General features: G+C 46.5%; 1 protein-coding gene across 2 annotated transcripts in view; it reads left to right on the top strand.

Annotated features, from left to right (window-relative positions):
• The window catches only part of ALPK2 (alpha kinase 2), a 134,593-nt gene that overhangs the window by 93,681 nt on the left and 25,205 nt on the right, over positions 1 to 15,707 (top strand). The window contains exon 10 of one of the 2 annotated variants that reach the window (XM_059894482.1): positions 5,997 to 6,966. The exons of the other annotated variant lie outside the window; for it this stretch is intronic. Within the exon in view, the coding sequence (XP_059750465.1) occupies positions 5,997 to 6,177 (181 nt within the window). The 3' untranslated portion in view covers positions 6,178 to 6,966. Of the gene's footprint in view, positions 1 to 5,996; positions 6,967 to 15,707 lie in introns of those variants that run through there. 2 annotated transcript variants of the gene reach the window in all.

Below are 15,707 nucleotides of genomic sequence, written 5' to 3'. Positions count from 1 at the left end.
GGGGGCTGAGCAAATCAAAGTTTTAATAATTTTGCTGCACGTCTCTTAAAAACCCTCACTTTCAAGCATCAAGGAGCATTTGCTGCCTAAAGACAGTCCAGGAATTGCTGAAAAGCCCAGCTGCATTATCTTCCTGCTGTTTTTAGATAAGCACAGCTTTGATCAATAGCCCTTCCAACCACCAGTTCCTCTTTCATCTTCCTTCTTTCTGGAAGAAGTGAATTTTGAGCAGGGCATAAAAAGAAGTGATGGATGAACAGAGAGAAGAAAGGAAGGTAGCCCCATGGGGAGAATCTCAAGAGCCAGGGTTCAGAAGCAAGCAGAAAAAGAGCACCCCTGGGTGACAGTAAGCGAATTTGCCTGAAAACACAGGAGGTTTCCTTTGAATAGGGAGAAAGGAGGAGCAGGCTGGGGGCATGACGGAGGCAGGGGCTTTGCTGATTGGTCAGAGACCGGCTTGTTTTTGTGGATTTATAAGGCGCTGAAGGCTTAGCACAGACACAGCTTGAGCAGCTAGAATACGGCGAGTATAGTGCTTGCCCAGGAAGGAGTCAGGGTGGAGGAGCCTAGAGGAGGGCGCCTTGCCATTTGAGGCATCTCTGTGCCAACAAGCAGGGGAGGGCACCAGGAAACCGGAAAGACATCGCTTCTAAAGGGCTCAGAAGCAAGTCACAGGCAGCCTGGAGGGACCCAGAGAGGGAGGGGAGACACAAGGGCAAGGCAGAAACCAAACTAGGTTGTTCCATTCTAGCATCCGGAAACTTCCTTCTCGAGGCAGCTCTTCCCAGGGCTCTACAGGGCAGGGACCAACCCTGCATACAGGTCATCTCCACCCGGAAGGAGAGCAGGGAGGGTAGCAATTGGCCGAGGTGGGAAAATCCTGGCAGATGAAATTCAACAGAGGCAGCCGCTGTTTGCAGGTAGTCCAGCTGTTTCTCAGAATCAACAGACCACAGAAAAGTTCACCCTAGGTTATTGATTTACTTGGCACTGCTGCAGCTTCCCAGGAGGGTGTCCTGTTTTGTCTTTATGTCTGTATTTACACATCTTGCTAACAGTGCCTCGTGATACAGTCTTGAAGATCGATAGGGTCTTCGCTATTGTTTCCAGGTGTGTGTTACAGGAAACCAATAAATCAAACCCCTCACTGCAGCAGAAGGAGGGTTTAGATTAGATGTGGTCCTGCGGCCGTGAGTCATCTTCCTCCAGCCTCCCTCCCAACGATGAGCTTGAGATAAGGAAGAAAAACCACCTCTACCCCAGAGGATGTAGTGAACCAAATGGGCTGGTGCTCTGCTTTCCTGCCCTCTGCCCTCACCGTTTCACCTCTAGAGCTCCAATCCCCTGGACAGTCATTTTAAGCCGTAAAGCCCTCGCTTATCTGAGCCCTAGCAACCTCCAGGAAGAATATCAAAGCAAAGAAGGGATATGCAGAAGAGATCCCCAGACCATCTTGGTTGCCCCCTGCCCCCATTTTGCTGGGGTCCCGCAGTCACTACCCTCAAGCTGGCTTTCGGTGTCTCTGGCCTCAGTGCCTCGGGCATGTTTACTGTCTTTGAGTCAGAGACACCTCACTGGGTGGGTGACTCCACGAGTCAACGTTGAACTTTTCAGGGTGCTTACAAGATGTTTCACCAAATAACTTTAGTCTGTTCTATTTTTATCCTTTTATCTGTATTGCATAACAGCTGAAGAGAATCGCCACAGTTCGTATAACTATATGCATATATTTACACCATTTACGGATACACAGTAAATACTCTAGTGTCCCCCCCACCCCGTAAGCTCCTCTTAGAAAGGACCGTGCCCGGGTGCCCTCGGAGTACCTCCCCATCAGGAACCCGAGGCTCTGCCTCCACAGCTGCGTGGCCTCCGCTCAGTTACTCTGGGAAATGGGCAGGGAACCTTGGCAGGAAATGAATCTCGCAGCACAGATGCTTGACAGAGTATGTTCGTGAACAAGCGCCTTGAAGCCATTCTGCCAGAGCCTGGCCAGCAGCTCTCCTCGGAAGAGTTTCTCTGGTCCACGACGCGGTGCGCATGGCTCAGCGCAGAACTTCTCACTGCCTGGAAGAAAACGGCCTCCGTGGAGCAGCCACTAGGGGGGGCCCAAGAGCCTCGGCGGAGCCTGCTGGTTCTTTATACGGTTTCAGAACGTGGCAGAAGGCAGATCCTTCCCAAGATGCAAAGAGAACATCCCAGTGGAACCAGCTGAGGACTAAGAACACAGGCATCGATCACAAGATATCGGAGAGCAGAGGTGCCCCCACAGGAGGGCCTGAAACACAGACTAGAGAGCTTGGCGTATATTTAGGCAGATGGACCGTTGTTGCTTAAAATCAGAGCTCCTCAGCCTCCTGAGGGTCGAGGACCCTCGCCAGGGTCGGATGACAGTTCTGGACCCTCACCCTAGAAAAGTGCATCTATGCGTAAAATGTCATTGTCAGTTTCAGGAGGTTGAAGGATCACCCTGATTCCATCCCTGGACTTGGGATTTAATGCATCCATCCTTAGGGCAAGAGACATGGCAACGTCTCAGGCTGGCATCTGGCATGAGATATCCACAGAGCAGATGTTCAGATGATTAGAGACAAGGTGTTTGGCAGGAAAAGAGGCCAGTGGATGACAGAGACAGGCAGCCGCATAATTGTAACAGGACGGATATTGGCCAAAATGAAATATTGATTAGCAATTATATGGTCCAATAAGTGGGGACATGTCCCTGGAGACATGCATGCAATTCTTGGCTTTACCAATCATTCGTGTATCCGACAAATATTTATCACAAACCCACCATGTGTGAGCTGGGGATATAGCAGGCTCCCTGTCCTCACGTCCCTGACACAGTGTGGACACAGAAAATAAACAAGTGATGTCAGGTGAAGAGTGCTACAATGAGGGGGAAGGTTTCACTGAAAGGACAACTTTGAATAGATACAAGAATAACCTGAAGGAGTGAGGTATGCGTATGTCTGGGAGAAAGTTTCTGGATAGAGGGAACAGCAAGTGCAAAGGTCTTGGAGCAGGAGCACACTTGGCATGTTTGACGATCAGCACACTGACGGGCATGGCATGGATGATCAAGGGGAGGAGCAGGAGGAGATGAGGTCTGTCTGAGAGGGAGGTATGGGATCCTTGGGTTTTGTTCCCAGTGGAATGAGAAGCCACTGAAGGATCTTGAACAGGGAAGAAACATGATCTACTTTAGGTTTTTTAAAATGAATTGGCTCCCAGTGGAGAAAGTGAATAGGCATGGTCAACACTCTCGTGAGAGTAACAATCAGTCATATTCTCCTGCTTTATCAGATAAATTATCCACTCTTCCTTGATCTTGAGGTGGGGTCAGCAAACTTTTTCTATAAATGGCCAGATAGTAAATATTTTAGGCTTTGTGGACCATATGGCCTCTGTCATAACTACTGCACTCTGCCTCTGGAGCTTGAAAGCAGCCTTCGACAGTATGTAAATGAATGAAACTGGCTGTGTTCCAGGTGACCAGCCATCCCAACTTGCCTGGGACGTAGGGGTTTTCCAGGATCTAAGAGTTTCAGTGCTCAATTGAGATAGTGTGGGCAAATGGGGATGGTTGATGAATTCCAAGAAAACTTTATATATGGACACTGAAATTTGAATTTCATATATATCTCACATGTCATGAAATAATCTTCTTTTGATTTTTTCCCCAATAATTTAAAAATACAAAAACCATGCTTAGTTCACACAAAAACAGGTGGCAGTCTGGATTTGACCCACAGGCTGTAGGTTGTCAACCCCTGGTCTTGAGGACCCATCAGTGAAAGTCATGGCTACTCACGCCTTCCCTCCTCCTATGTTTCCCCTCCATCCTGATGCCAGCCCCTGCCCACCTCTCTAGCCTCATCCCCTGCAGGTCACCATGTTCCTGCCATACTAGTTGGGTTTGGGTTCTGTGGCTGTTCCAGACTCCACCCACTTGAAGACTTGACACATGCTGTCCCTTTATCCTGAGAATTCTTCCCCTACCTTTTCATCTGGAGAATGGATAGCTCCTGCTCAGAGTGAAGGTTACATATTACTCTCTGTGTTAGACTTTCTCATACACACGCCCTTTGTTTTTTCTGCCCCAAAGGTTGACCAGCAGCCTATGTCCTGGCTTGGAGTGAAAGCTGCCCCAATGGTAATATAACCAGTTCTCTGGCTCAGGGATTCAAACTGGAGATACAGGGAGGGAGAAGTCACTTGATAGCACATGAGGAAACTGCAAAGACACCCCAAGGAGGCAGGCAAGCAGAGGCCATGAAGTAGCAGGGCCATGAGACCCCAGGGTTAGTACAGCATATGAGTCAGCAGTAGTTGCAGGTGAGCAGAAACTGTAGGCAAGGACGGAGGCAGATAAGGCAGCAGGAAGAGCAGAAAGATGGAGCAAATGAATCACCATCACGGTTGAGACTTGATTTATTTCTACAGTCTGGGGAGTGACCAGACATCCCAGTCTCTGGCTTACTCATGAATCCTGACTATCTGTCCACTTTCCACAGGCCTTGCCTTATGACTGTTTGTGATTCCTGTCTCCTTCCTGCCATGAGGCCCCTTCCAAAAAAACTGTCCCCAGCTCAGTGCCTTGCACATAGTAGGTACTTGAGAAATATGCAAGGATTTGTAAGATGTGAAATTTGTAAGAATGAATCACTTGAGATGATCTAAGAAAAAACTTCTTCTTGCAATCAAAATTTCCTAACACACCACCTACATTTTGGGGTCGTGATGTGTAGCCACTTTCTTGGGGATGAATACAGGGCCCTTTCCATGTCTTACGCAGCCCAGCACATCACTCACTGTAATTGCTGAGCAAAGGATCCCATCTGAGAGCCTGAGCTCATGCAGAGACATAGGAGGGACCAGAAAAGTCTCAGGCACGGGTTGTTATGGTGCAAGGAGAGGAACCATAAATACAGTAGCCACACATCCAAAGGGTGGACGAGAATGTCTCACTTCTTTGTATCCAGCCACTATTGAGAGCCACGTGGGAAACCAGACAGGACGTGCTGCCCGGAAGACGGGCAGCCTTAAGAAATGAGAAGGACTTTAATTAGTTCTTGACTGGGCTAAATGTGCCAGAAAAGTGAAAAGGAAGAGACTTTCTCCAGGTGGAACAAGATTAGTTCTTGTCTGGCATATTTAATGGGTCAACGGACACTCAACAGAACAAGTTATTCCACTCCTCTCCCTCTCCCCCTCAGGCCTTTGAAAACTTACTTTATCAAAATTAAAGCTAGATTCTGCTGTCAGGGGAAGCTCTTAGTGAATGAATTTGGAATACTCAGATAATGCACTTGAAATCCCTTCAAACCACTGCAGATGTGATGTGCAGGGGCACATCCTACCTCTAGGGGGCAGTATCCCAAGGAGAGAGGTGCAACGGGAGGACGCTCACTTGGGCACTTTAGCTGGAGATCATAGCACTGGCTTTTCCCTGGTTCCAGAAAGAAAGAAAAAGTCCCAGTTGAATAAGACGTAAAAGGCGTTTTACCTGGCTTTTTGGAGAAATTAAAATTCTTCACACGCACGTGCACTACAAACACACTCACACAAGCACACATGCGCCATCACACAACCCGCCTCTCCCCCAGTCACCTGCCAAACAGCGCAATGTGCTTCTTTTGCTTAAAAGGTGATCTTTTTTCTGTAGCTGTTTGGCTGTATTTTTTTTTATACATTTATTTTGCAAATAAAGTCAAACTTCTAAATTATCTCAGAACGATTAAAGACAATCTGCTGTATTTTTGAGAGGGGAACTCCCCACCAGATACATTCCAGGTTCGGAGTTCCATTGCTCTGCAGAGGGAATTGCTGGGGAATGCTTTGGAAACTTGATGGTAACTCAACCTCTATCGAGGTGATAACATCTACTCTTCACTTGCCAAGGTCACGACTGAATTTCTCTTTAATTGGGTGGCTGCCTGAAGCCCCAGAGCGCTGTCTCTTATTCTTATTCATGCCTTTCTCTCACACCACAGATGGCGTTTCTTCCTTCCCGCCCCCGTGTTATCCGGTATCTACTTCAAAGAATCTGCAGCTCAGCTCTGCTCTTACTCATTTGCCTGCATCCTCACTAGACTGCATATTCTATACACTGTATTATGGGGAGAATATCTTATTTTTGAATTCTCAGTGACTAGCTTAACACCTGAGACATAGTAGGAACACATGGTTGAATGTCGGTTGAATGAATGTCTTCCTCATCTTGGCGTATCCTATGCACGGTGATTAAATATTCTAAGTACGTGATAAATTTGCACCACGTAAACCTTTTTTGCGGAACGCATATGGTGGCCTGCTTTCTAAATCAGGTTATCTTATGACCAGACCCTTTGGAATGACTCTTCATTAGCCAACTACATTTTGGTGAACTTGTATGTGGCTTGAAACCCTTCCTTTTCCTTCGGAAAGCTTGGAAGGAAACTTGAATATTAAAGAAAGTAGATGTCCCCACAGGCCCTGGGGACTCCTTCTACCTCCCCACAGGCCCTTGGGGGCTCCTTCTACCTCCCCACAGGCCCTGGGGGCTCCTTCTACCTCCCCACAGGCCCTGGGGGCTCCTGCCATGGCTTTGCACCCAACAGCTTCCTTGAGCCTGTCCCAAGGGAGGGGAAACAGAGGGACAGTAAGGCATCCAACTGGTGGCTCTGGGGTTGGCTTTTCATGACAGGGAAAGAGGCAGGAAGGGAGGAAACAGCCTAATGATGGGGTGCTGTGACGTGAACCCATCCTGCGTTGTGAAAGAACCAGCTCACAGCTTCCCCGGCGCCTGTGAGAAAGAACAATTCTTCACACACATACCTGAAAAGCATCCTAATCCAGCCCCTAACTCCTCCTGAGGCCCCTCCACAGACCCCATGCTGCTCGTGATGCCGGCACGTGGCAAAGTAAAAGCTGCGAGATCTTCCCGTTACAGCATTGCCCCCAAATTCAACAAAGTGCCCTTAATCTACAGCCTGTTGGCGACTGAATCATCAAAATAAACAAGAGCGATTATTTTCCCAACAGTAATAAAAAAGATTACTCAAAGAGTCAGTGTTTCTTCATCTGAAAAGAAATAAAGGGCATAATTAAAGTCTGTGGGCACCCTGACTATGGCTCTATGATGCCATCTAACTACCCCGAGGCCTCAGTGTCTTTGTTTAGGTGACTATCCAACTCCTGTACTGAGAGCAACTTGGGGACGGGACCTGGTCTCCTCCTTTGTGTCCCCAGAGCCCAGGACACTACCAGACACAAAGTCATCACACAACCCATATCTGTCCAGTGGATGGCGGATGACGCAGGGAAAGGAGAGCACATAATCGCGGACCCATCCACCAAAGTCTAGAATACCAAACTAGGGAGTGTCCCCTTGAAACCTGAAGGAGACACTTCTCAGATGAACAAAAGGGCAGGGGACTTTACGTGGCCTCTAGTCACTCAGTCAGCAAGCACTGTTTGACTTCCTTTTGTGCCCACTCTTTGCGGGGGACACTCAACAGACCACCACCGGGATGAAGTGGCGAGGCCTGGGTCCACCTTGGGCGCAGACTGATGGGACGGCCTTGGGCATGTTCCTTAACCTTTCTGGGCTTCAGTTTCCCTCACTGGAACAAAGAGGAAACTGGTTTCCTGTTCTAACAATCTGTTGTCTTCTGATTCAAGGAAGTATACAAAGAAGAAAACACAGATTTAAGAAGCGTCCAGGAAAAATGTGTAGACTAGCCAGGTACATATGAAACTGCTATGCTGTTTCACAGAACCTCCTTTGGGGCTGGAGGGAACACTGGACAGGCCCTGAGTGACAACTGTCACATTCAAGGTACACACTGTTCTAAGGTGAAAGGATTCACAGGTCCTCACTGGCATGGGTCACAAAGTAAGGCCTGTTTCGAGCAGAAGAAAACATCTTAACGTGGCTGCCCAGGTTCTCTGTTGCCTCCCAGCTTGCATGTGATTTTAACACCACTTCCTAGTGAACGCTTTCGTCTTGCAAACAACATTCGGAGTCAGTAAGTGTCCCCAGGAATGCTTATTGCAGACAACCAGCAGTAATAATATCAGGGGGAGTTGGAGAGATGCAAGCTGGGCTGGCGAAGGATGCCGTGATCAGAGATTGGAGCGGTGGGAGTGGTAGACACGGCTTCACAATGTGTGTTCCTTACATGCAGATCTGCAGAAAGAACGGGTCCCTAACCCTGAATGCAGCACGGACCCAGGCAGGAATCGTAATAAGCTGTTATGTGAGTCAACCTGGTAGAACAGATACAGAATGCCCTTTTTTTCCGGCTCCCTGTTTAATTCCATCTGAGCAAAATCTCAGGGTGAGTGGGAGGGAGGAGGAGGAATGCGTGAGGCCATCCTTGAGTTGTCGCTGAGCCTGGGAATGATTCAGAGCCTGAGGCTCTGGGTCAGCCGATGCTGCAGCAGTTGGCTGGGTCACTAAGTTGGCTGGTCCGTGTCTGGATAGTTTGGCCACTCCCTTCCTGATTCCAAACTACTGCTTAGATGTTCCTTCCCTTCCCTTCTCTTTCACTTCACGGTTACAGGGTTTCACAGTATTTGGCTTTCCCTGCATTAAGAGTACTCTCAGGGAAAGATTATCCTATGACTCATCCCCCTCCTATTCTACACGCTTCCCTCAGAATCCCTTGACAAAGCAGATGGGGGCCTGAGGATACTGATCCAATACTGGTATGATTAACCCAGTTTCTACACAGCCTCAGTCGTGAAGCATGAGGTTCTGTGGAATAACCAGGCCAGGGAAGGATCCAGGTACAGGATAGAACCTTAGATTTAGGAGACCCACGTTCAGTTGTGGTTGGCCTGACCAGACCATTCTCAGTTTGCTGTCTATGGAAGGAGCCCCGGTCCGGGCATCTCTGCCCTACATTTTCTGGGTCAAGTGAAACAGTGTGCATGGGGGTGATTTGTGTAACAGCAGAACCCTCTATCAACTCTCCTTCCATTAGCATGCACTCCAGAAAAACACAAGAAAGGAATGTCAGTGGATTAATTATTTCCGGGGGGTCTGGGTCTCCTCTTGAGCGTGGATGACGCCAGGAGGGAGGAAATGGGAGGGGAAGGAGGCGCAGGCCAGGCAGGAATGGACCTCCTCTTCTCCAGATGGAAGCTTCTCAGGACCTTTACCGTGTATCATAGGCACGTGGACCGCACCCACGTGGTCTTTTCCAGCAAGGGACTTGGAATTATTTTGCAAAGTTTTGTTCATTTGATTCCCTAATAAATGTAACTGGAACAATCAGAATGGTCCCAGACAGAATGTGAGCCAGTGAACGCCCATTTCTGGAAATGATATCAGACACGTTTAACTTAAAAGTATCCCCAGTGCCTAGGGCAGCACCTGGCACATGGTAGTCACTCGACACATACTTATTTGATAAATGAAGGGTTGAATGAACTGGCCTCTGATGGTCCCTCCAATCGTTTCATTTTGATTAAACATGTACTAGTTCATTTAGCCAAGTCACAGGAGAGAAGTTTTAGCCCAGCATAAACAGAACCTACTTCTTACTTTAAACACCTCTCAGAGAAAGAATGTGTTTCGAACCAGACCACCCGGCTGGTCCAAGTGTCCCAGAAGCTACATTGGGTTTAAAATGTTTGGATTTGCTATGACACCCACACACAGTTCATGTATAATTTCCTGATGGAAATTCATCGAAACATAAGGAAGAAGGACCTTGTACACAAATTCAGTAATCAGCCTGGTAATTGATTAAGATCAGTAGAAATCAAACATGTTCTAGAATTTCTGAAAGGTCAGTTAGGCCACGTATAAGTTTATTAGAAAGTTGTCTTTTTTATGATGACAAGTAGAAGACCCACATAACTTAATTTTTTACCTATAAGCATGGGTTTTACGAAACCTAGATTTCAACCGGTCTTAGTTTTCCACATCTACCATTTTCCTAAGTATTCATTTCAATTCAAGAAGCATGGGTTGAACAATGACCACATGCCTAGCCTTGTGCTGGGTGCTCTGGGGGACGCTGCAATCTTTTTATTGACTCAGGAAGACAAGAAAATTCATCATCAGCTGAATTATTTAACAACAGCATGTGAGAGGCAACATTCAGGTAACGTATTGGTTATGAGCACAAAAGGACCAGAATTTCCTCAGTAATTACACAGGGCTGGGACCACCGCTATGAGAGGAACCTTCTTGCCCCTACCAAACAGATGTCAAGGCACTTAGTGAGCGGAAGGATGGCCTAACAGTAGCTATTTAGTGTGATAATGGCGTTTGATGGTTTGGACACAAACACCATTGTCACACTCCACAGCTCTGCTAAGGAAAATCGGTAGCCGTGAAAGGGTTAATTTCACCTGCACATTCCACCACAGCCACTGAACATCGTCCGAGAGCCTCGCCAGCTCCACAGAGAGACCTGAGCAAAGAAAAAGAGGGGTAACGGGTCGGGAGCATCTTGAGCAATGGAAAGAAACAAAGATGTCGGACTTACTGTGTTCTGGAACAGCCAGGCTAATAAAGGGACCCACTGCCCTGGGGTCTGCTACCACCCACAACGTCCCCCCAACAACAGGAAGGAAGACTTCCTCTGGAAATGAAGGTGAAATCTGTTTGCGTCAATTTTCTAAAAAGGGCTAAGAGAGAAAGACTCCCCAGAGGGAATCAATACTTAGGAAACAAATACGTAGTGGAAGACCACATTACAAACTGTACTGGATTCATTGATCCTTGCTGACTCTCTCCTCACCAACTATCCCAGCCCATCATCAGTAACTGTGGTCAATTCTGCAGTCTAAGAACAATTATTTTGCGTGGGAACCTACCATTTAGACGAGCTGTAATCCACTCTCAGTAACAGCTGTTGGATACAGAGGCATCCAACAGGGCTCAGATGTCACATCTTACTCACCGCAGTGGTTTCCCACTACAGTAGCGGGTGGTAGATGAGAGGAGGGAAGGACAGGAGGAAAATAGAGAGAGGGGAACTATTCCATTTTTTTGTTAATAATACTCCTTTTCTAGCAAAAGGGAGCCTCCTGTGAATAAATCCCTTCTGGCTTACTTGATTTCCTGTTTTAAAAAAAAAAAAAAAAAAAAAAGGGTTTCTGACTGATGTATGAGCTCCTGCCCACAGTGGAGCAGGAGAGGAAATAAAGCATTTTATCTAAGCCTTTCTTTTCCCCAAGATGCTGGAAATGGAGAGGGGTGGAGGCCAGTTTACTCTTTCCCCAAGATAACTGAGTTGTTAACCAGAGCATTGCTTCAGCCATAAAATGGGACCATTCTTAACTTGAAAATGAATCCTTCTGCCTTTTTTTTCAGTAAAAATGTCCCTTATTCACATGCAGAGCGTGAAACAACCCTCTTCACCCTGGACCGTGCGGTTGAGAGCACACTACGGAAGCCACTGAGCTTCCGTGGGATCGGAGTGTTGACCCCCGCCTCTTTTTTTCTTTCCAATTTTATCGAGATGTCTAGCATATTCATTTTAGGTGTACAACATCAGCCTTTTTTTTTCCTTTCGTTTTACACTGTGTTGATTGCTCGTCTTCCTACGAAGTGACTGACCTCCTTTGGTTCCTGTCTGTGACCCTGGCTCACCTTTTCAGGGTGCAAGGTGGCAGGAAAGTGCCACCTGGCTCACTCTTAGACCTGCTGTCTTCGGGGGCAATTTTCCCCTGGGCATTTGCCAAGACTCACACCGAATACCAACTCCAGAGTTCCAGCTGGCCCCCTTTGCTACCGCAAACCCCTGGCACGCTGGGTGCAGCCGCAGGGGACACACTCGTGTAATTAACCATCCCTGGTTCTTCCCTTCCCTACAGCGCCTCCTAACAACTTAGCCGGGCTCATCTGCTTTGTCTTTGCCCGAGGGACTAGAACAGAAAGCCCCACTTCCTGGTCACTCCAGGGGTGTTCTGACCATGGCGAGAGGCTCCAGAAATCTCTTAGCTCAGTTGGAAAGAATCATCGGGAGGTGATCAATTCACTAGTGACAAAGGTCCTGGTAGGACACGCTTGGAGAGCTCTCTATCGGTCAAGCTCCTGAGGTCATTTCACTTCAGAACCTCATAGCAGTGTCTGAGCCCTCCTGCACTTCTCCGCGTGGGTCTTGTATGCCTTGAAAGCCTGAAGCTTTCGTTAACCTGCAAAAGACAGAAAAGGGAAGGAAGAGTAAACAGGGGAAAGAAGAAAAGAGAAAAGAGAGGAGGTAGTTAATGGTAAATCTTACCAAAATCCTCCTCCAAATAAACCTCTATTTCTTTGGTCCAGGAAATTCACGGCAAGGAAAAAGTCCTTGAATTTGTAGGAAAGGTTTTCTTTTCTACCCATTTGTAGAAAGGTTTACCAATAAGGTTGTCCGGAGAGACATTGTTTATAACAGTAAAAATTGCAAACCACTTAAATGTCCAATTATAGGAGAAGTGTGATATATTTATAGTCAACCCTAGTCATTGACGGTGATGTTGTAGAAGAATGGTTATTGACTTGCGAAGAGATTCAAGAGACGTTATTGAATGAAGAGGTAGTTTACAAAACTATATCCACAGTATGAGCCCCTTTCTGTGAAGAAAGGCATACATGCCCAGGGCAGAAACATCAACTGTTAAGCATGGAATTATGGTTTTGTTTTTTGTTTTCTCCTTTTGCTTCTCTGCATTTATTCATTCTATAATTAATGTAATAGTTTTGTAATGAGAAAAATAATTAGAATGTAAACATTTTTAAGAATTTTTTTGGTGTGGATTTCCTAATAAAAATTCCTTCTTGCAAAACATTCTTCTGAAACTGGGAGGTTAGAATTTACCCTATTCCTACTCTGCTTGTCAACAAGCTTGAGAAGTTAGCGCTGGGCTGAGAGATGGGCCACAGGCTAATTTCCTAGCAAATTATTAGCAAAATGCTTTACTAGGCAGTACAATTATTTTACGGTATTATGGCATCAATCAAACACATTTATTGAGTGCCTATTGTGTTCTTGGAATTGTGAACAATTTAAAAATATAATAGCCATCATCTTTTATTACTTCTTTGATGGTTTCTGCAGGAGCGGTTGAATTCTGTCAACATGCAAAGCAGTTTAGATGGGCAAGTAGAATGTTTTCATTTTTTTCAAATGCCATCCAATAATATGTCACTAATTAAAAAAAAATTGGAAGTGGTTAATGCCAGGATCTACTTGGATATAGTTTTAAAAATTTAAATAGTCACTTCTCATTCTGCAGGTTTAAAACAATCTTTCATATTTTCAGATTTAACAACTGAACTTAAATAGCTCCAGCTAATAAAAAAGTCCAGGAAGTTTATAAGCTGGTTGGGAAATAATTACACCTGTTATTTCCTGTGAAAAAATTAATCCTTAAAGGCAAAGAGGTTGGAAATTAATTCAGGGTGATGTGTCCAAATGCCAGCAGTTTTCCACAGCTGGAAAAGGCCTTGGAGGATCCTGTTTAATTTCTCTCCTCTGATCTCAGCTACACAAATCTCCCACCATCTCTCTTTGAGCCTTACTTCCTGAGAGAGGTTGAGTACCAGGCATTCCTAAATGGCTGTTTATTAAAATGAAACTTCTGTGCAGTGTCCCAGGCTCCCTTCCCTCACCTTCCCAACCTGGACAGAATCTCTAGACATTTCTAGCTGCTGTGGTCAATTCAGATTGCAGTTTTCCCATTGAGTTCGTGGGTATGAAAAACAGGCAAGGCTGGATTTACTCTTTTTAAAGTTGGGCGTTTCTTTTCATAAGTGGGGAGGGGGCAGGAAGGGGGAGTTCACTGAGAAGAAAGCCTTTACAAAGCCTAATCCTCTAGCGAATTCACCAATCTGTAAGTATTCTGTGTGTATCACACCTCCCTGTAAAATGTCTGAGATTCACAAGTACCAGGAATATCACAAAACTCTCTATGCTTTCTCAGGTCAGATATGGGCACGAGCAGCCTGTCTTTGCTTTCACATTTTATTTCCCAGGGTCTGGGAACATTCTAGGGCCAACTCCAGAGGGCTGAGAAAAGAGTGCCTTGAGGACCGTGACGTGTCACTTTGCTGCAAAGCTAACCCTTCAGCACCTAAGAAAGATTCTTAAAAAGTAAATGATAAATGGAGATGCTTTTTCTTAATTCCAAATCCACGTTTCCTGTCATTTCAAATAGATGTGTTAAGGACGTCAATTTGATTCTTTTAGACTATTATAGTCTAGAAGACAAAAGAAGTCAGTAGCATATGCCTGAGTCTTGTCATTTTGAAAGCACATGGAAATTTTAAAATAGAATGTTCTTTTCCATAGGGAGCAAGGAAGCATTTCTTTTCTCATTGAAATCCATCTAGAGGGGAAATCGGGAAAGTTTATGCGTGTGTCCATTGTGCCCGTTATCACCAACCAGAGGTGAGAGGGGATCACTGGGCAAATTCTCAGCCAAGCTGAGGTCTCCATAGACTCTTTTCAGAGAGAACTGCTGAGGCCCGGGGATTCCTAGGAACCAGTTTCATTTCTATGCAGGTGTCCAGCTATTTCCAGTGCTGTCCAGGGAACAATACCAGTTGGACAGAGGAAGAGCTCCAATGTTGGAGTTTTAGAAGTTGAAGAACAAAATGTAGGGAGCCCTGCGGTTGTGCTTGCCCTGAAACAGGGGGAACGGAAGGACTTCTGGTCAAATACACCTCCTAATTCCAGGTATCCTACAGGTGGAATCTTGTTTGAAGGCCTTGGTGTTATTGTTAAATCAGACCATCATAAAACAGGAAATGGCTTCACATACAGTCACTCCAAGGCCAGAAATAAAAGTCCATGGCACCTCCAGGCCCTAGACCCCTCCCCCTCCTTAGCCTTATCCTTTCCCTCCACTGGGGGGAGAAGCATCTTTAGGAAAGTCTCCAGTTTTCTTAGGCTCTCTGAAGAAACAGAATAATCATGGCAGACAGATTCAAATGCGCTGTGTGTGACATGTCACATTGCTTAGGTGCTGTAGGGTCTTTTTAAACACCTGGGTGGCAACTCACCCTCACTCCTCAAAGTCAGTGGCCCCCCCAGAGGAACAGCCTAAATCACACCGGGGAGTTGGAAGATACCGGAATGTGTGTGGGGAGGCACCTACCTTCCAGTCACCTCGTGTCTTCTCTGGGCCCGGGGCCCCTTCTCTGCCAGTGGGATGGTGCCTTCTGTTCTCCCCTCTTCTGGCCGTATGGGGGTGGCCATGGGCGCCAGCCCTGAGCTTCTGTGGGGTTTAGGCCTTTCCCCGCTCCCTTTATGGGATCCAGGGTTTTAAAGTAAACAGTTCTTTCTCTTTCTGATAAGTCACATTGAAGTATCGATTTGGAGGGAGGGAGGGCACGACCTTAGCCCTTAGTCATCGTCACCTTTGGTCAAGCTCGCTAAGCAGGGCTGAAAGGCCTGCGTCCCTCTCCTGCGGCAGAAATGGAGGCCTTGCCCCTGCTGAACACAGTGTCCCCCTCAGAAACCCAGGTTTAAACCTGTTTAACCCTTTCCTCACAGGAAGGCTGCAGTTTATCACACTGTCACCTCCTCAGATGTCTAGATCCAGAAAAGTCACCTGATCACAGGAACCTATTAAGTATATCCTTGCTCATCCTACTTCAAGCTCTTGACCAATATTTGGAAGCCAATCTCACGCTCCTCTTGAACCAGTCGTTTCTGACGTAGTTACAATCTACTTACTTGTTCACACTGACAATGATGTATGAAGCTCCTCCTTATCTG

Source organism: Balaenoptera ricei, chromosome 14 (assembly GCF_028023285.1).
Source record: "Balaenoptera ricei isolate mBalRic1 chromosome 14, mBalRic1.hap2, whole genome shotgun sequence".
Lineage (NCBI taxonomy): Eukaryota > Metazoa > Chordata > Mammalia > Artiodactyla > Balaenopteridae > Balaenoptera > Balaenoptera ricei.
Note: the sequence above shows the minus strand (reverse complement) of the source record. Positions and strands in the feature narration are given on the sequence as shown.